Raw genomic sequence first — 21696 nt, forward strand, 5'->3', positions numbered from 1 at the left:
ATTGATATGCTTTATTTTTTCTATGCTCAAATCTTTAGTTTTTGCACACCAAAAAAATAATAATATATAAAATACATGCAAAATTGTGCACCATAAGCTCGTCTTTTTAGCCATACCCCTATGTATGCACACAGTCTCAGCCCCAGCAGTGAACTGCTTTTAATTAACAACCAGGCTGCAGACAGCCTATATGTCTCCTTGGGTGTCCTCGCCTTTTAATGCAGGTTGCTTTGTTGTTCAGAACATTCAGTACTATCTGTGGCTGAGTTGTGTACATGCTTTTGATAAGGAAGTATTTTTTCTGGAATGAGGGGGTGTGGCTAAGGAGGCAAGCCTATGGTGCTATAAAGATTTGAGAATGCAAAAAAGACAGCATATTAATGAAGTCAAAATGTAATCAAAATGCATTAAAAATGTATTGGCACCTGGAGTATCCAGAAATAGATATGTTTGAGAAAATAGACTTGAACAACATCATAAACATAGTCAATGAATGAGATCGCAGTTTACTAGGTTCCTCCTAACAAAGATGTGTAACGCAGTGCCCTTGTCAGAGCTGCCTTAAGATCCTTGTTCCTCACACTATAAATTAGAGGATTTAGCAACGGATTAATTACAGCATAAACTACAGACACAATCTTGTATAAATCTACCAGAGACGTGGTAGGTACAAAATAAGTGAAGATAAGGGAAGCATAGAAAATAGAGACCACAGCAAGGTGAGATGTGCAGGTGGAAAAAGCCTTAAGCTTTCCGTCTTTTGTCCGGATTCTCATAATAGTGATGAAAATACGAGCATAAGGAATAAAAGTTATAGCAAAGGCCACTAGTAACAGGGATCCTCCAAAAGTAACAGTGAGAAGCAAGTTGATGAAAGTGTCAGTACATGCAATTTGAAATAAGTGAGGAAGGTCACAAAAAAAGTTGAGGATAACATTTGAGTCACAGAATGTCAGTCTCAGAGAACAAAGTGTATGTAGCAAGGAGTAAAAGAAGCCAAAAACCCAAATCAAAGATGCAAGCTGTGAACAAACTTTCCAGGACATGATCTGAATGTAATGCAGAGGGTGGCAGATTGCAGCAAATCTGTCATAGGACATGGCACCCAGCAACAAAAGCTCTGCAGCTAGAAAATATACTAGGAAAAATATCTGCATCATGCAAGCAGGAAAGGATATGGAGTTATTTGTGGTGATGAAGTCAGAAAGCATCCGTGGTGCAGTGACTGATGAACAGGACATGTCTAAAAATGCTAGGTTTCCAAGAAAGAAGTACATGGGGGTGTGAAGGTGGAGATCTGTGAAAACCAAGAGGATGATTATGGAGTTTAATATAAGAGTAGTCATGTAGATCAGAAGGAAAACAATAAATAAAATACAGAGTGTCTGAGAATTATCTGACAGAGCAGTTAGACGAAAATCTGTTACTTCTGTTGTGTTTCTCATTACTTTCACTGAACTATCTTATATGAAGAATGACATACATGAGACATGAACAGTTTGTCAGTAGGACAATCAAAGAACGGTGTAAATATACACACAGAGCTCATTGAAAATTTTGATTCTACAAATGCAAGCTGTTTTTTGTCTTCTCAGATGAATACAACTATTTTCCTGGGTGACCTTGTATGTATGTGTCTCTTATAAGCATCACTGTATGCTCTTCAAATCCGATTTGAGGGTCTCATGGGACCAATTACAATCTGAATAACTTAATGAGTTTTAGAAGCACTTGATGATGAACACCTAAACAAAAAGGAATTAACAAAGCAACATTTTATTCATGATGGAAACTAATTATTTGACAGCAGGTAAGAACCAATTTAGAAGTATAGCCAAAAATAGGGGGACAAGGATGCTGCTACCAGATGTTTGACCGCGTGCTTCTCTATACCAGTTAAGCGTACCGTTGTGAGTTAACCCTGCCAAAATAATTTCAGCAAACGTAACTAAAACAGGTTCTGGCCTCAGTATACACTGAATACATTTACGACCAGCAGAAAGCAAGTTGTGTTGCTTTAAGTGCAAGTGCTAGGAGTATATTTAAGAAAATGGCAAGTGGAGTAGATATGAATTTCACTGTGGCAGAGTAGAATAATCAGCTGTGCAAGTTAAAATGTTGTTCTTGAGAGAGGATTTGTGGTATCTGTGGCTACACAAAGACAGAGCTGAAAGTAACCTGGCCGAATAACAGTCAAGTAAAAGTAAGTTCAAGTCCATTGCTAGTAATCTAGTAATGATCATTTAATTGAAATAATAAATGAACACACAGGAAATAATTTCTAATTAGTGGGGTAATGGCTGCTTGATCCAAAGAGACATCTGATTGCTATGTTGGGGTCAAGAAGGAATTTTTTCCTAGTTTGTTGCAAAATTGGAAGCGCTTCAGACTGGGTTTTTTGCCTTCTTTTGGATCAACAAAAAAAACATATGTGAGGAAGGCTGAACTTGATGGAAGCAAGTCTCTTTTCAGCTATGTAACTATGAAACATTTCAAAGACCTCCCCCCTTGATTTCGCTGGTTCCGGCAGCTGCGACCTGTGTATTTCTCTGCTTGAGCAGTGATCGAGCGAAGATAAGTTGTAACAATACCTCCCTCCTAAAACACATCATGTGGATGGTTTAGATGAAAGGACCGTACCAAGCGAGGTGCATGAACATGGACGGAAGGCTTCAATGACCATAGTTCCAGGCCATATACTATTCAATGTATGGGATATTGAAGACAGCTATGGTGGATTCGGAAATCAAGGATCTTTTCCACCTCGGATTCTGTTAGGTACATGAGTTTCCAATAATGACATACAGAAGACAGGATGAATGCGTAGAGAGGATGGCAATTGCAATCTTACTTTCACAGGAAAGAAGATGATTTCTATGAGATGACTGGCTGATCAGGAAGCATGGCTGGGTTAAACACATAATTCACAAGTAAAAGGAAACTTATGATGAGAAGTATGTAGATGAGTATTGTAGGTGAACTCTGTGCGTAGGAGTGCATACCAGTTGTATAGCAAGTGAGCGGTATTACATCTGAGGTATTGTTCTAGTGTCTGATTAGTCCTCTCTGTTTGACCATTTGTCTGGAAAGCAGTATACAGATGGATCTGGATTTGCAGGAGGTTGAGAACTGCTACATGGCTAGCCAAGATAGGTGCGGAAATGACTAGGGGTGGGATTCAGTCGGTTCACACCGGTTCGCACAAACCTGTTATTAAAATTTAACAAGTTCGCCAAACCGGTTGCTATCAAGTCTGACTGAAGTGTCAGCTCCTTGGTCCATGACTGGCGGCTTGCCCTGTATGCCGCTGGGTGCGGGGACCCTCCAAATAGTCTCTTAGAGCCTTTCTGTCTGCAGCTCTGAGCTCTGAGGGAGATTGACAATCTTGAGAGGAGTCTGCTGCTCACTGAGTAGAGTTTAGTGGGGACAGGTAATGGAGATGGAGAAGATAAGACAGATGGGGAACAGGCACGTAGCTGGGTGACAGTGGGGCGAGGAAGCAGGGAGGGAGGGAAGAAAAAAGGTTTAGCTAGTCCTGATCTCATGCAGCCCAACAGATTTGCCCGTTTGAGTGAAGATGTTGGGAGCATCAGCTCAGGAGTAGCTGTACTACAGGAAGCTGTTCCTGCTAACAGCCGTGGGAACAGCCCCTCTAGTACAGGTGGGGTTGAGAGGGTAAGGAAGTCTAGACAGGTTGTGGTGGTAGGGGACTCTATTATTAAGAGAGTAGATAGGGTAATCTGCCACTCTGATCGACTCAACCGGACAGTTTGCTGTCCGGGTGCTCGGGTCCGGCATGTTGCCGACAGAGTGGAGGGATTATTGGGAGGGGCTGGAGATGACCCAGCTGTCATGGTCCATATTGGTACCAATGACAAAGTCAGAGGAAAATGGAAGGTCCTAAGGAATGAGTTCAGGAAACTAGGAAGTAAGCTAAAGAAAAGGACCTCCAAGGTAATTTTTTCAGAAATATTACCTGTGCCACGCGCTACAGCAGAAAGGCAGCGGGAGATTAGAGAGGTCAATGCGTGGCTAAAGTCTTGGTGCAGGAAAGAGGGTTTTGGGTTTTTAGAGCACTGGGCCGATTTTGCACTTGGGTACAACCTGTATAGTCATGATGGATTGCACCTAAATGGAAGAGGGTCTGCTGTGCTGGGGGATAGGATGGCTAGAAGGTTGGAGGAGATTTTAAACTAGTGGTAGGGGGGAGGGTCAAAGCAATCTAGAAAATGGAGATAGGATGGAAAGGAGATGGGCTTTAGCTCAGAACAAAGGGGGTGGAGATGGGGGAGGGGAAAGCTCAGAACAGAGGATGTATGTAATATTGATAATTCACAAAAAGTACAAAAGACTCATGATAATATTAAATGTATGCTTACTAATGCAAGGAACCTATATAACAAAATGGGGGAACTAGAGGCAATAGCATACACTAAACAATATGACATAAGAGGCATAACAGAAACATGGTGGGATGAGATACATGACTGGGCAGTAAATTTAAATGGGTACACGTTATTTTGGAAGTTTAGCAAAAACAAGAGGGGTGGTGGGGTATGTTTATATGTCAACCATGAGTTAAAGTCAAATCTTAGGCATGTGGAGTGTGACGAGGAAAATGTGGAGGCTTTATGGGTAGATATCTGCTTGGGGCAAACAAAGGGAAATCAATTATTGGTTGGGATTAGTGATGTCCCGAATGGTTTGCTGGCGAATAGTTCCTGGCGAACAAAGCGTGTTCGCGTTCGCCACGGATGGCGAACATATGCGATGTTCGGTCCGCCCCCTATTTTTTTTGTGGTCTTTCAGCCAAATTTACTAATACTAAGTAAAAATTACTTAGTATTAGTAAATTGTGCCCCTACTCGCAATACCGCGAGTAGGGGCATGTCTATTAAACAGTTACTGTTAAAAAAAAAAAAGGGTCCCCCCTCCCTGAGCGGGTGGGGGCCCTAAAGTAAAAAAAGGGGGAGGACCTATTGTCCTCCCCCCTGGCCCCCACCCCTGAGCGGTGGGTGGGGGCCCTAAATACCAACAGGGGGGGACCTATTGTCCTCCCCCCCGGCCCCCACCCCTGATCGGCGGGTGGGGGCCCTAAATACCAATAAGGGGGGACCTATTGTCCTCCCCCGGCCCCCACCCCTGAGCAGTGGGTTGTGGCCCTAAATATCAATAGGGGGGGACCTATTGTCCTCCCCCCGGCCCCCACCCCTGAGCGGTGGGTGGGGGCCCTAAAAATAATGCCCCGCCAGGTGACTAGCGGTCCCCAAACCCCTAGTCACCCCCTCCCCCCCAAAAAAAATTATCCCCCTACCTACCCCCCTCACCCTAAAAATAATGAGGGGGGGACATTTAACTAAGAACCTGTAAAAAAAAAAAACAACTTACCATTCAATGTTTTCTTTCTTCTAAAAAAGGCCAAATAAATATCCATAATAACCGACGCAATAAAAAAAAAAAAACGAGCGCAAAAAAATAATAATCCATCTTCACCCGGCGAGGGCTCCGCGCAGACTGAGCTCTGCAGGGCGGGGGGAGGCTTATAAAGCCTTGCCCCGCCCTGCAATTAGGCTCAGAGCACTCTGATTGGTGGGTTTAAGCTATCCAATCAGAATGCTCTGACAGGTAAATGAAGAGACTGACAGGTAAGTCTCTACATTTACCTGTCACAGCACTCTGATTGGTTGGTTTGAAATGCTCTGTGTCATTTTACACAGCGTGGGAAAGTTCTGTGGAATTTTCCCACGCTGTGTAATTTGACTCATAACACTCTGATTGGTGTATTAAGTAACCAACCATAACAGAGAGTTATGAGTCAAATTACACAGCGTGGGAAAATTCCAAAGAACTTTCCCACGCTGTGTAAAATGACACAGAGCACTCTGATTGGTGGATTTCAAACCAACCAATCAGAGTGCTGTGACAGGTAAATGTAGAGACTTACCTGTCAGTCTCTTCATTTACCTGTCAGAGCATTCTGATTGGATGGCTTAAACCCACCAATCAGAGTGCTCTGAGCCTAATTGCAGGGCGGGGCAAGGCTTTATAAGCCTTCCCCCGCCCTGCAGAGCTCAGTTTGCGCGGAGCCCTTGCCGCGTGAAGATGGATTTTTTGGGGGGCGCTCGCTTTTTTTTTTTTATTGCGTCGGTTATTATGGATATTTATTTGCCCTTTTTTGGGGCTGAAAAAATAAGATTTTAGAAGAAAGAATACATCGAATGGTAAGTTATTTTTTTTTTTTTACAGGTTCTTAGTTAAATGTCCCCCCCTCATTATTTTTAGGGTGAGGGGGGTAGGTAGGGGGACCATTTTTTTTGGGGGGGATGGGGTGACTAGGGGTTTGGGGACCCCTAGTCACCTGGGGGGACATTTTCTTAGGGCCCCCACCTGCCGCTCAGGGGTGGGGGCCAGGGGGAGAACATTAGGTCCCCCCCTATTGGTATTTAGGGCCCCCACCCGCTGCTCAGGGATGGGGGCCAGGGGGAAGGACAATAGGTCCCCCCCTATTGGTATTTAGGGCCCTCACCCGCTGCTCAGGGGTGGGGGCTGGGGGGAGGACAATAGGTCCCCCCTTATTGGTATTTAGGGCCCCCACCCGCCGCTCAGGGGTGGGGGCCGGGGGGGGAGGACATTAGGTCCCCCCTATTGGTATTTAGGGCCCCCACCCGCCGCTCAGGGGTGGGGGCCGGGGGGAGGACAATAGGTCCCCCCTATTGGTATTTAGGGCCCCACCCGCTGCTCAGGGGTGGGGGCCGGGGGGGAGGACAATAGGTCCCCCCCTATTGGTATTTAGGGCCCCCATCCGCCGCTCAGGGGTGGGGGCCAGGGGGGAGGACATTAGGTCCCCCCCCAATTTGTGTTTAGGGCCCTCACCCACCGCTCAGGGGTGGGGGCCAGGAGGGAGGACATTAGGTCCCCCCCTTATTCTTGTTTAGGGCCCCCACCCACCACTCAGGTGGGTGGGGGCCCATCACTATTGTGGCCAGAAACAGTCCCTGTGGGTTTTAAAATTTGCCTGCTATTGAAGTCTATGGCGGTTCGCCAGATTCGCCCGTTCACGAACATTTGCGGAAGTTCGCAAGAAACGGAAAATTTCATGTTCGCGACATCACTAGTTGGGATATGTTATAAACCACCTAATGTAAATATTATTGAGGAAGAACAGCTGTTAGAGCAAATTGAGAGAGCTGCAAATCGAGGTAACACGTTAATTATTGGAGATTTTAATTACCTAGACATAAATTGGGATAGAGGGACTAGTACTTGAGAAAGGGGAATCAGGTTTTTGAATGTGTTAAATGACACCTTTATGTCACAACTAGTACAAGCACCAACTAGAAAGGATGCTTGTCTGGATCTCGTCATAACAAACAATGTTGATCTTTTAACCAATATTCAAGTAGGGGAGCATTTGGGAAATAGTGATCACAATATGGTAAATTTTGAAATAAACTCAAAAAAGCAAAAGCAAGTGGGGTATACTAAAACATATAATTTAAAAAAAAGCCAATTTCAATAAGATTAGTGCAGCTCTACAACATATCGACTGGCATAAACTCCTTAGTGAAAAAAACACTGAGGATAAATGGAAACTATTCAAACAAATATTAGAAAGGAACATTTCTCAGTATGTACCATTGGGTAATAAATATAAAAGAAACAAATTAAAACCAATGTGGCTTAGTAGAGAAGTAAAGCAAGAGATTCAAATTAAGAAAAGGGCATTTAAATCATTTAAATCAGACAAATCAGAGGCATCCTATTTAAGTTATAAGGAAGCCAATAACGCTTGCAAAAAGGCAATCAAAGTGGCTAAACTAGAAAATGAGAAATAGATAGCAGATAATTGATAGCTAAAGAATGCAAAACCAACCCCAATTTTTTTTTCAAGTACATCAATTCTAAAAAAAACAAAAAATGAAAGTGTAGGTGACTGGAAACAGAGTTGGGTTTATTAGTTAACAAAGACCAGGAAAAAGCAGAACTTTTAAATAACTATTTTTCTTCAGTATATATTAATGAGGATCCTATGGCAAGAGATATGCAAACGATTGCTGCAAAAAACTTGCAGATAACTTGTGATTGGATAACTCGAGACAAGGTGCTACAGCTATTAAAGAAAATTTAAGTAAATAAAGCTCCGGGGCCTGACGGTATTCACCTACGAGTACTTAAGGAGCTAAGTGGGGAAATAAGTGAACCTCTGTATTTAATTTTTCAAGATTCTATTGTTTCAGGTGTTGTACCGGAGGATTGGAGGAAGGCAGAGGTTGTTCCTATATTTAAAAAGGGTTCAAAATCCTTGCCTGGAAATTATAGACATGTGAGCTTAACTTCTGTAACTGGGAAAATATTTGAAGGGCTATTAAGGGATAATGAATATATTTACAATAGGTGGCGCTATATAATAAATGTGAACAGTAAATTCTAGCTGCTGAATACACTCTATGGGTACTCCTCAAATCCCACCATACAAAGATAATCACCAAGAAACAGAAAAGACTTCAGGCCTAATAGGTGTTGCCACCACTTAGGTCTTCTGTCTAAGAGTGCAGCGCTGTATATTTTGTGAGAGCACAGTAAATTACCTGTGATTCAAAGACAATTATCCTTTATATTCTCCAATGTAATGTACATACAAAAGAAAACAGAAATATATACAGATAATTGTGCAGTATGTTAAATATTATAGTGAAGAATTAAGTGAGTAACAGATGTGTCTACACTCACATTTTTTAGAGCCTTTTCAAGTAAATTAGGCTCTAAACTTCCAAACGTCTGTGTCTTTTAGGGTAGATCACACGACCCCTCTCTCCAAGGTAAAGTGTGTGTTTTCCTCTCCACAGCTTATATAAAAGACACAGAATTTTCAAACTAAGTGTAGCATCTTTAGTAATACTTCCATATAATTAAAATTAGGTTAAAGTGCTCACCTTGTTTAGAGCCTTTTGGTAACTGGCTCTAAGTATATATCGTAGTGTCAATTTGTGGGGTGACACTGCCTCTTCTCTGGAATCACTTGTGCTGGATACAGTGGATTGTATAAAGTAAGGAAATTTATTACAGAGTATATAAAATCAATATAAACGTATTTCTAGAAAAAATAAAAAATAAATAGGAACAAAATATTGCAAGTATTGGTGGTTTAACCCCTTAAGGACCAAACTTCTGGAATAAAATGGAATCATGACATGTCACACATGTCATGTGTCCTTAAGGGGTTAAGAAAAATGATGAGTCCACTTTAAAAGCCAAAATGCGTTTCGCCTGTAAAAACGGCTTCCTCAGTCAGCTTGTGGATGTCCTTTTGGTATCCTGTGTTTTAAGCGTCCAAAATCCCGCCTAAATTGCCTTCCTCCAATCAGAATGGTCCTTTGTGTCACGTGACAGGGCTAGAAAGCCGTCGCGCCACTTCCGTTTTTTCGGCACTACAATATCCATAGTGCTTTGCGCTTAGCGCGTCACTTCCGGTTTCCGTCCGGTTATTTTTGGGAAATATAGTCCGCAAGAGGGGATTATTAAGTCCATGTGGGAGCCTACTTAGGCTCATAACCAATTAAAATGAAAATAAAAGAAAGAAATTTGTAGTTAAATAGTATTATGTATAGCTTATACATAAAATGAACATCTTTATAAAATCCTATTTATACATTCATATTTCACCATATATATATTGATTCTTTCTGGAAACACAAACTGCTATTTGTTCAAATTAGTAAAAAAATTGTAATTGTACATGAATGAATAAATAAATATATCTAATAGTTTACTATTAAAATCAGTGGTGTCCCATACATAAAAGACATGCAAATTTTAGACCCAGTAAAAAGGGGTGTTGGTGACTAGTATATTATAAACATATACATATACATATAGTCTGATCTATAAAAAATGACATATTCAAAATCCGCATTTAAACCTGTAGGCGCTAGAGTATTCAGATCGAAAATCCATTTTGTTTCAATTTTTCCTAACTTTCTAATTTCATCTTCCCCTCGCCAATTAAGTGTGATCTTTTGGATTGCCATAAATTCTAAAAATTAGGGGTCTTTATTGTGTACTAAACTAAAGTGTTCAGAAACACTGTTTATCGTACCCTTTTTTAATGTTTCTGATGTGTTCATTTATTCGTGTTTGTAAGGGACGTTTTGTTCTGCCTACATAAAACAAATGACAAGAACACTTAAGGACGTATATAACCCTTTTTGAGAAACAGGTAATCATTTGGCGTATTTTATATTTCTTTTCCCCTTTTGGGTCATAGAATTCTGTAATGTGCATTTTTGTGCTTCTACAAGCTAGACACTGTCCACAGCCAAAAAAAACTTCTTTCTTAAAAAAGGGGGTAGGTGTATTTTCTTTAATGTGGTTGCGTGTTCATTTTTGTTTTAGGTTCGGGGCTCCTCTATATACTAATTTAGGTCTATAACATAGGATCGTCATAGGAGTATAACATAGGATCGTTTCTTAACATGGGCCAATGTTTATTTATTATTTGTTTGATTTTATGGCTCTCTTGATTAAAGTTACAAATAAAAGGCAAATTGTTATTTTCATTACTGCTTTTAGGTTTATATTTTAGCAAAGAGGATCTTTCCATGGTCTTTACTTCTTTAATGGTGTTTATGAGGGAGGTTTCTTCATACCCCTCTTCCATGAAATCTTGTTTGATTTTAATGGCTTGAATCTCAAAGGTACTTTGGTCTGTGCAGTTTCTACGAATTCTCATAAGTTGTGCTGTAGGGGTGTTTTTCAACCAAGGAGAAAAATGACAACTCTTTAAGTAGATGTAATTGTTTACGTCTACCGGTTTAAAAAAAGTTTTGGTTTTGATATTATTGTTTTCTATAAAAATAGTTAAATCTAAAAAAATGAAGGCTTTCTTTACTGTATTCTGTAGTTAATATCACTCCCCAGTCATTTGTGTTTAAAAACGTTAAAAATGTTTTTAAAAGATCCACTGAACCATTGCAGATTAAAAATACAAGCTTGTACCGCTTATAGGAGACCAGGTTCGCTCCCCACTCCAGATTGTTGTCTATAAATTGTGTCTCCCAATAGGCCATGAATAAATTAGCGTAGCTTGGAGCGAACCTCATCGGTACCGCTATGGGGACGAATAAATGAACACATCAGAAACATTAAAAAAGGGTATGATAAACACAGTGTTTCTGAACACTTTAGTTTAGTACTAGTGATGTCCCGAACGGTTCGCAGGCGAATAGTTCCTGGCGAACATAGCTTGTTCGCGTTCGCCACGGATGGCGAACATATGCGATGTTCGGTCCGCCCCCTATTCGTCATCATTGAGTAACCTTTGACCCTGTACTTCACAGTCAGCAGACACATTCCAGCCAATCAGCAGCAGACCCTCCCTCCCAGACCCTCCCACCTCCTAGACAGCATACAATTTAGATTAATTCTGAAGCTGCATTCTTTTTTTTTTGTGTGTTTGTGTTTATTATACATTATCCTCCATAGCCAGTAACCTGTGTTTATTATGCATTATCCCCCATAGCCAGTAACCTGTGTTTATTATTAGTGATGAACCGAACTGTTCGCCGGCGAATAGTTCCCGGCGAACATAGCATGTTCGCACTCGCCGCCGCGGGCGAACACATGGGCGGTTCGATCCGCCCCCTATTCGTCATCATTGAGCAAACTTTGACCCTGTGCCTCACGGTCAGCAGACACATTCCAGCAAATCAGCAGCAGACCCTCCCTTCCACACCCTCCCACCCCCCTCCCAGCATCCATTTTAGATTCATTCTGAAGCTGCATGATTAGTGAGAGGAGGGAAAGTGTAGCTGCTGCTGATTAGATAGGGAAATTGATAGCTAGGCTAGGGTATTCAGTGTCCACTACAATCCTGAAGGACTCATCTGATCTCTGCTGTAAGAACAGCACCCCAAAAAGCCCTTTTTAGGGCTAGAACATCAGTCTGCTTTTTTTTTTCTGTGTAATGTAATTGCAGTTGCCTGCCTGCCAGCTTCAGTGTCAGGCTCAGTGGATACTGTGCCCATTTGCCCAGTGCCACCACTCATATCTGGTGTCACAATAGCTTAAGCTTGCATTTAAAACCAAAAAAAGTTTTTCACTGTAATAGATTGAAGAAGAGCAGTTAGTTGTCTACCAGCTTCTGTGTCAGGCTCAGTGGATACTGTGTCCATTTGCCCAGTGCCACCACTCATATCTGGTGTCACAATAGCTTAAGCTTCACATTTAAAAATATTTTTTTTTTCACTATAATAGATTAAAGAGCAGTTAGTTGTCTGCCAGCTTCTGTGTCAGGCTCAGTGGATACTGTGCCCATTTGCCCAGTCAGTGCCACCACTCATATCTGGTGTGACTATAGCGTGCCTTTAATAACAAAAAAAGGGTTTCACTGTAAGCTAATAGCAGTTAGTTGTCTGCAAGCGTCTGGGTGTCAGGCCTTCAGCGTGTGCTCTGCCAACCTCAGCAATTGTAATTTGCCACTCATATCTGGTGTCTCTATAGCGTGCATTTGATAGGTGTCAATCCATATCTGCCAAGTGACCCTATGTAGGGGGAACAGTCCCTATTCTGCTCTGTATCAGTGTGTATCAGGGGCTTTGAGGACCGGTGTCAATCCATACCTGCCAAGTGACCCTATGTAAGGGGAACAGTCCCTATTCTGCTCTGTGTCCATGTGCATCAGGGGCTCTGAGGACAGGTGTCAATCCATATGTCAAGGTGTCAATATGTCATATGTCAGGTGTCAATCCATATTCATTGCGATTTAGGAATGTTAGGTGATTTTTGACTTTATGGATTAAAACCAGACTCTGCATCAACTGTGTAATTTTCCATGGGAGTTTTGCCATGGATCCCCCTCCGGCATGCCACAGTCAAGGTGTTAGTCCCCTTGAAACAACTTTTCCATCACTTTTGTGGCCAGAAAGAGTCCCTGTGGGTTTTAAAATTCGCCTGCCCATTGAAGTCAATGGCGGTTCGCCTGGTTCGCCGGTTCGCGAACGTTTGCGGAAGTTCCCGTTCGCCGTTCGTGAACCGAAGATTTCGGGTTCGCAACATCACTACTGTTAAAGTTTGTCAGGCTCTAAAATAGAGACTATCTACTGCTACAGTTTATAAAGGATACTCTGTTACAATTAGTCATAAATGAAAGTTTAACACTGCAATCGTGTGACAACACAAAAATACTGTCTGATGTTGCTATTGGGTACAAGCTGCAGTCTAGGTATTCACAGAAAATGTCAGGCTAACAATGAGAATAAATTAACATCTCAGATTGTTGTGTAAAGGGGACTGCAACGTAAATTGCAGTGTTAAACTTTCATTTATGACTAATTGTAACAGAGTATCCTTTATAAACTGTAGCAGTAGATAGTTTCTATTTTAGAGCCTGACAAACTTTAACAGAGTACTCTTGACAATCTGTAACAGTAGACAAACTGCAACAGCAGATAGCCTCTATTTAGAGCTGGACATTTAGGTCCATTTAGACATTTCAAACAGCATCTCCGTTTTTTAGATGCTGTTTGTCTGTTTTAAATCTTACATTTCTGCATATTATCTCTCTATGTCTTTTTATACATATATCTAGACGTACTAAGAGTAATTGTGTTAAATGATCACTTTGTATTTCGTTCACTATTAAAAGTTATATTTTATAGTATATATTTAAGGCAGTGTTCTTTCTCTTCTTGCTTTCAGCTACTTTTGAGGACAGCCTTAATGCAATCCGCTACAAAGTCTTAAAGGGGCATTGTTCCCAAAAGTCACAGTATGCACTCAGATAGTTCTTAAAGTGCCAGCAGCAGCATAATAAAATACAATATGCCCAAATACTGTGTTCAAAGGGCCAAATGTCCCAGGGGCCATAGTCAGCAGGCAGGAGGCGGGCAAACAGGCTTCTCCAATGCCCAGTGGCGAGGTTGGTTTCGCCACAATATATATATATATATATATATATATATATATGATCTAAGTATATATTATTTTAAACTTTAATCTTTTATTTAACTTTTTACAGGCAGCAGGGGGACTAACTGTCATTCCAGGTACTGCTATGGATGACGATTCCATGTGATCGTGAGATCCTCGCAAGGGACTTGCAATCACGTGACCCAGGAGGGCAGGATCAGCATCAGGGGGACTCAATAGGATGCCAGCGGGTAAGTACCCTGGAAGGGGGGAACGTGCTATGCTGCTCGCCGGCATTTAGAGCTGGGTCCCCAAGGATGTCATAGCATGCCCGCCATCCTTAAGTGGTTAAAGAGTCAATTGTGCTTAAATGAAAACAAAGTAGGATACATTTGGGCCAAAATAGGTTAGTTGATATCTAAAATATATCCATCAAGAGTGTTGAAGGTGTGGTAAAACAAGAGCAGACAATATACATATATGGTGGTCATGCCCTGAAATACACGAGGTGTGTCAGATCATTTTTAAATGGATAGAGAAGTGGACATCAAAGAAATTAGAGTACTCTCCTGCATCCGCACTTCTACATATAGGATGGCAAAAAAAAATAGAAAAAGACAAGCGAGATCTAGTAATCCTTATTATATTAGCAACAAAATTACATATAGCTAAAAAATTAGAAATCCAATCATCCACCAAAAATAGTAGATATAAATCTCTAAATTATAAACCAATGCCAAATGGAACAGGGGATAAATGAACATTTAAACTTAAGCAATGACACAAGCTGGAAAGAATGGACAGAAAAGATAAAAAAAAGATTTTTAATAAAAAGGAAAAAGAAAATAAAAGGAAAAAAGAAAAAGATAATAGAAAAAGGAAAACAAATTATATGTAAAATATAGATACAATCCCATGTATTCCCTATTAAGGGTTAATAAGTATATAGTGGTGTATATAAAAAATATCCCTCTCTGTCTCATTAGAGATATCTTTGCCAGAGGCTCAAGGAAGCAGGGTGAAAAGTCAGTGTAAGGCCCACCTAAGAGGCCTTGACGTTGGCAGGTGGGCATTCCCTCCAATGGCCATTGTAGTAACTAAATGACCTCCATTTGTTTAAATATACATAGGGATTTAGGAGAGAGCGCAGGTAACTTTTTTATCTTTGGTTTTTACTGTAAAATATAGATAATATGGGCAAATGAGTTAATAGAAATTATGCTATCGGGGGGAAAAATTATAAGAAATAAATATTTATGTAGTTGTTTTATATGTTATGTTCCGATATACCTACTATATGATTCAGGAGAGATATACCCTGAATATTGAAATTCAGGGAAAAAGATATGGATATATAAAAGGGCAAAGAAAATAAGATGAAAATTTAATTTTAAAGAAAATGTAAGGTTTCACGTTGTATCAGCTCTAGTCAATATGATCTGTAAAGAATAAAGAAATCTGTTGATGTTTTTTGTTATTTGTTATGTTAAGCAGTCAATGGTTCAAGACAGAATGGGACCTATCAAATATGAGGATATTTACTTAATATGAAGCCCTGTGATTGCACCGTGTCTTTTTGGGAATCACTACAATGTAATATAGTTGCGATAATATTTCGAGGTCAAGAAGACAGATGCACTCAATGATATATGACTACATCAAATTAGGCTTCATGGATAATTAGATATCCCAATTAATAGCCTCAAAAACACTCAGGAAGTAATTAAATACTCCTCCCCCCCTCTCAAATAGCCTTTCCTATTCTCTTTGTTTTCTAGTCATAAAACTAACCTAATTGGAAATGTCTTGTTCTATACTTGTTATGTTTTATATTGTTATGTCCTGCTATCCCAACATTTTATTTTATTATTATAATTTCTGTGGACAAAGATTTTGTATTTGTTGTATGTGTCTTATATGTAATGTATTTATAAAACATTGAACAAATGTAAATAAAGAATATAAATCAAAGAAACACAAAATTAAAACAAAATAGGTTAGTTGAGATCAAAATTGAATGGACATTTTACAATGTTTTGTCAGAACATTTTTATTAAGGTGTTCTAATATGCACATACATAAATAACAATCATAAATAAGCTAGACAACAATATATATTCAAAGAAATCCGAGGTGGGGATCATTCCACTAATGCTTTATCAATAGTGCAGTGTTTCCTGCTGTAGACTTGTGAGTATATACTACATTTTATCAAATTGAGAGCACTATCATTGTCCTTTTATCCTATTTTGGAGCCCTGGGTACCCAGACTGCACTAATGGACGTACCTCTCCTGCATATCCCATAAGCAGGGATTATACCGCTGTATGCCCTCAACTCCAGAACTGGTCATAGCTCTTGCAAATGTGAGTGTACTACCAACATTTTACATATATTTTATCTCTGGATCTCGACTTACTGCACTATTGGATGTTTTTGTATCTCCCTTTTGTTTCTTCATATATACGAATATCCTAAGTTTCTCGGATGGACCCACCCCTGAGGAAAAGTCTCCACAAGCACTATAATCCTATTCTGCTTCTCTAGTGAGACTTTATTTGAACTATTACTCCTTACTCTATTGGCGCAACCTTTTTTTGTACACTATCTTTTGTTTTCTTGAAGGGTTTGGAGGGATTCCCTTCTTTAAGGTTGCTGCCTACTTACATATTGTTTGTGAATTAGCGATGACCTATTGTTGTATTTTGTGTAACAGTATATATACACAGTATTATTTTATTACTGGCATTCATAAAGTGCTACCATATTCCACAGCACAATAGTGCAGACAATTACAGACATAGAGGCATAGATATTTAAAGTGCAATACATATATGTCATAACAAATATTTAAAAAAATAATATATGTATATATATATATATATATATATATATATATATATATATATATATATATATATATAAAAATAGAAAGGAACCTTGCACTCCAACTTACATAGTAGCAGACCCGTGCTTGATTGCACTAAATAGATACAGCCAAAGTAAACCAGCACTCCTAGGATTTGTTCAAAAAATAATAATTGTTCTTTATTCCAACAGTCAACGTTTCAGTTCCGCTAGGGAACTTTCATCAGGACAGTATTCTGTCCTGATGAAAGTGAAACGTTGACTGTTGGAATAAAGAACAATTATTATTTTTGGAACAAATCCCGGTGTGCTGGTTTACTTTGGCTGTGTGTGTGTGTATATATATATATATATATATATATATATATATATATATTTATAGACAAAATAGGAAAACAGGAGCACTCACTTGGATTTCAAAAAATATATTTCAAAAAATCACCACCTCCACATCAACGTTTTGACCCTTTATGGTCTTTATCAAGATAATGATAGTGTCAAACAATGCCAATATATACAGAGATAATAAATCAGTAACTTACCCCATCTGTGTGAAAAGATTTCTATCTGATTCCGTGTTTGGTGTCAGTGCGCATGCGTGAAAACGTGTTCCAGTGCGTGATGACGTAATCATTGTGCGTCCAACAGAACTAGCGTACTGACGTGATAATTACGCGTCCCGAAAAAGAAAGAGTGAATCGTAACCATGGAAACACCAACACCTCCGTGAAAACTCTACAAGGAGGAAACTTAATTGTTAAAAATAGAGTAGTAGGACTAGATACAATCCGCTATACAGAGCGGACTAGAAGGACTGGCCAGTGTTAGAGCAATAATGAAGAGCTAAAATAGACAATTAATGTAAATAATGGCTACCCCATATATAATGTATAAGAATAAGATAAGATGTGTATAGAAAAAATATAAAATGTAAAATGTGAAATGTCAGCACTAACTAAAGAAACTAGCTAAAACAAGGTAAATGAAAAAATGAAAAAATATAAAAAGCGTGATAAAAAATGTTGATATGTAAACCTAGTGTGTGTGTCTATCTAACCTACAACCTAAACCTATAGCAATATCTAATCCAAAGATATACAATACGATATCTAATCTAGATGTAATAATACAACACTGAAAAAAATGGGGTTCCATCCTATTAAAGCATAAATGAGCCTACCCTTCAATAACAAATATACAAAAAATATATAAATACATTTATACAATTTTTTTCACACAGATGGGGTAAGTTACTGATTTATTATCTCTGTATATATTGGCATTGTTTGACACTATCATTATCTTGATAAAGACCCTAAAGGGTCGAAACGTTGATGTGGAGGTGGTGTTTTTTTGAAATATATTTTTTGAAATCCAAGTGAGTGCGCCTGTTTTCCTATTTTGTCTATTTAATTGCTGGGAAGCACCCGGGTTTATATTACTGGTTGTGAACATATTTGAGGTTGAGTGCCAGAGGTTGGACATTTTATATATATATATATATATATATATATATATATATATATATATATATATATATATATATACCGATATTATTTAAAAAAAAAAAAAATATATATATATAGAGTCAATAACATTTTAAACAGAGATCTGCACACTAGTCAAGCAATAAGACTTGCTTTTCCCACAAAAATCACATATTTGCAGTGATGTTACTACTGCAAAGGATTCTGGGTGGGCATAGGCAAATTAGTTCAACAAAGAATCACATTTTTGCCTCATTCCATTTTAAACATGGACCCCAATGGAGTTTGTGTTTGTTATAAAGATGCATATATAAATATATATATATATATATATATATATATATATATATATATATATATACTCGTATTTTGTTTGTATTCTGAGTATAGTGATGAAAATACGAATATACAGAAAGAAAGTTATGGCATATATATATATATATATATATATATATATATAAATCAATAAAGTAGAGGTGCACTTCTGGACTTAAAATAGTGTTTCAGGTTTATTAGAGCAAAAAAAATGTACGATCAACGTTTCGACCTCTTCAGGTCTTTCTCAAGAATCTTGAGAAAGACCTGAAGAGGTCGAAACGTTGATCGTACATTTTTTTGCTCTTATAAACCTGAAACACTATTTTAAGTCCAGAAGTGCACCTCTACTTTATTGATTTATATATATATATATATATATATGCCATAACTTTCTTTCTGTATATTCGTGTTTTCATCACTATACTCAGAATACGAACAAAATACGAGTATGTATATATATATATATACACACAATAGAAAGAAGGCTTGCACTCACGGTCTTTTGAAGAAAATACTGGTGGTCAGTTCATCCTGAGGAAAGCCCCGAACGAGGACTGAAACGTTGATGTGATTTTATGGACTAATTCCCAATAAAGAAGTTTCTATTTTCTTCAAAAGACTGTGAGTGCAAGCCTTCTTTCTATTGTATATTATTTTTGGCTTTTGGCTATATGCACCCGGCTTCCACATTGGAGGGTTGGTCTGCGTGCAAGGACACAGGCAATATATATATATATATATATATATATATATAAAAAGAAGATGAGTGCACTCTGGAGACTGTAGTATATATATACAAATAAAACCCACTATAGGATTGCACTCCTTGGTGTCAATTATAGTAGCCAGCAGTTTAAGTAAAACATATCAATGGATGGTCACGACTCTTCTCTCCATTGGAATTTCAATTCTCCCTAATTCAGTGTCTAATGAATAGGCCCCTGTGTGACTCGGAGCATTCCCTTTCCTGTCTTTTCTTTTCCTTTCCTTTTTTTTTTGGAGAGTATTTGTACAAGAAAATGCACCTTTTACTGAGTTTGTATAGAAAGTTTTTTTTCCTTTATCTTTATTGCTCCACCATTTTGCATTTCTGTTATTTACTAAAGTAAGAATTCAACGTGAATTCAAAGTGAATTTCAAATTGAAGACTTCAATTTCTCTTTGAATTCCCACTTTAGAGAATAACCCTGACAGTATGTTGGGTCATACTTCACGAGATACTGCTTTACTTACATGATGCAAAACTCTGCTTAGTGCAGCCTTAAGATCCTTATTCCTTACACTGTAGATCAGAGGATTTAGCAAAGGGTTAATTACAGAATAAACCACAGACATCAGAATGTTTACATAAAACAGAGAACTTGTGGTTGGTACCAAATAGCAGAAGATGAGAGAAGCATAAAAACTAAAGACCACAGTAAGGTGTGATGTGCAGGTTGAAAAAGCCTTAAGCTTTCCATCTTTTGTTCGTATTCTGAGTATAGTGATGAAAATACGAATATATGGAAAGAACGTTACGGCAAAAGCCACTAGTCCCAGGCATCCTCCCACAATAAATATTACTAGAAAATTGATAAAAGTGTCAGTACAAGAGATCTGGAACAAGTGTGGAAGGTCACAATAATAATTGTGGATAACATTGGAGCCACAAAATCTCAACCTCAGTAAACAAAGAGTATGGACCAAAGAATAAAGGAAACCGAGGATCCAGACCACAGATGAAAGTTGACCACAGACCTTCCAGGACATGATCTGAATGTAATGCAGAGGGTGGCAGATTGCAACATATCTATCGTAGGACATAGCAGCCAACAGGAAAAGCTCTGCACTTGCAAAATGGAGAAAGAAAAATATTTGTGTTAGGCAAGCATGAATAGATATGGCTTTACTTTTAGTGATGAAGTCAGAGAGCATCCTTGGTGCAGTGACCGATGAATACGATGTGTCCAAAAATGCCAGGTTTCCAAGAAAGAAGTACATGGGTGTGTGAAGCTGAGGATCTGCGATGACCAATATGATAATTAATACGTTTATAAGTAGAGTATTCATGTAGATCAGGAGGAAAACAATGAAGAATGTAGAGAGGGTCCATTGTTTATCTGACAGCGCAGTGAGAAGAAACTCAGTCACTACTGTTGTGTTTCTCATTGCTGTGCAGTTTTCTAATTCCTGTACTTTATTATAATAAACTAGCAAGGGTATATGTTAGGAATGGACAATCCTACCTGAGACAAACAAGGATGAGAAATATATACTCACAAATCCAAATCAACATTGCAGATCCGGATCTTAATGATTAAAGGTTTCTCTGTCACCTCTGATAAATATGGTTTTCTTGGGGGCCAATATATCACTCCTATGCACAAATGTATTCATGTAAATCCCAAGTCACAGGCTTCAGGGAATTCATTATGGTATTTATCAAACTTTATAACAATATTTCTATACATTGCACAACAATATTACAGGAAAAAAAATAGGTGGTTAAACTAGTGAAAAACTAAGCTTTAAAATCAGAGGTGGGTGATATAAAAAAGCTTTACCCCACATAACTAAACTGATCATCCATGTTGCAGTAAAATTTGTAAACCAGTCTCTCCATTCTCAAATTGATCTATTTTTTTTGTTCAAATGAACTGTTCCCCCTGTCTCTTTTATTTTCTATATTCCTTAGGAATAGCTTTGTATTGTAGTATTGCCACTATAAGAAATTACATTTTGCTCTCTGTGGCATAGTCACTTAAAGATACAATATTGGGAGTTCTATATAAGCCAATTGTATATATTGCTTGTTTTTCTTTTTTTAAAGCGATGTTTAGTTATATACATTGGCGTCCACAGGAATTTTTACAGGGGGGGGGGGGGGGGGGGGGAGGGGGAGGAGGCATAATTGTAATCCATGCATGGTCCCTTTTTGACAGTGTCATGAAAGGGAAGGGGCATAGTTATTATCACATAAAGCCAGGGTGAATAGCGTTTTCTCAACTATGGTGTCAGGGATAAATGTTTGTATTCCTGACACTATAGTGTTCCTTTAAGCAAATTAAAGGAACATTCTGGTCACCATAACAACTTCATCTAAATGAAAACACTATGATGTCAGGAAGCCCCTGGGTGC

At 38.8% G+C, this 21696-nt stretch overlaps 2 protein-coding genes across 2 annotated transcripts; both read right to left on the reverse strand.

The window, feature by feature from the left end:
- Positions 1–509: 509 nt before the first annotated feature.
- On the reverse strand, positions 510–16258 carry LOC134569215 (olfactory receptor 5G9-like). Its single transcript, XM_063428130.1, has 3 exons — positions 16194–16258; positions 1541–1563; positions 510–1297 (listed from the first exon to the last, which is right to left on the reverse strand). Exons 1-3 carry the CDS (start codon positions 16256–16258, stop codon positions 510–512), a joined length of 876 nt encoding a protein of 291 aa, XP_063284200.1.
- A 3493-nt stretch (positions 16259–19751) lies between these two features.
- On the reverse strand, positions 19752–20726 carry LOC134568824 (olfactory receptor 5AR1-like). Its single transcript, XM_063427504.1, has one exon. It carries the CDS (start codon positions 20724–20726, stop codon positions 19782–19784), a length of 945 nt encoding a protein of 314 aa, XP_063283574.1. The 3' UTR covers positions 19752–19781.
- Positions 20727–21696: the final 970 nt, after the last annotated feature.

This window comes from Pelobates fuscus, chromosome 7 (genome assembly GCF_036172605.1).
Source record: "Pelobates fuscus isolate aPelFus1 chromosome 7, aPelFus1.pri, whole genome shotgun sequence".
Classification (NCBI taxonomy): Eukaryota; Metazoa; Chordata; class Amphibia; order Anura; family Pelobatidae; genus Pelobates; species Pelobates fuscus.

Coding starts and splice junctions, on each gene's coding strand:
- LOC134568824 (XM_063427504.1), bottom strand. CDS start 20,726: ATGAGAAACACAACAGTAGTGACTGAGTTTCTTCTCACTGCGCTGTCA.
- LOC134569215 (XM_063428130.1), bottom strand. CDS start 16,258: ATGACCAGTTCTGGAGTTGAGGGCATACAGCGGTATAATCCCTGCTTA. Junction 1,564..16,193: donor TTATGGGATATGCAGGAGAG/GTACGTCCATTA, acceptor TTGCATTTGTAG/AATCAAAATTTTCAATGAGC. Junction 1,298..1,540: donor CAAAATTTTCAATGAGCTCT/GTGTGTATATTT, acceptor TGGTTTTCACAG/ATCTCCACCTTCACACCCCC.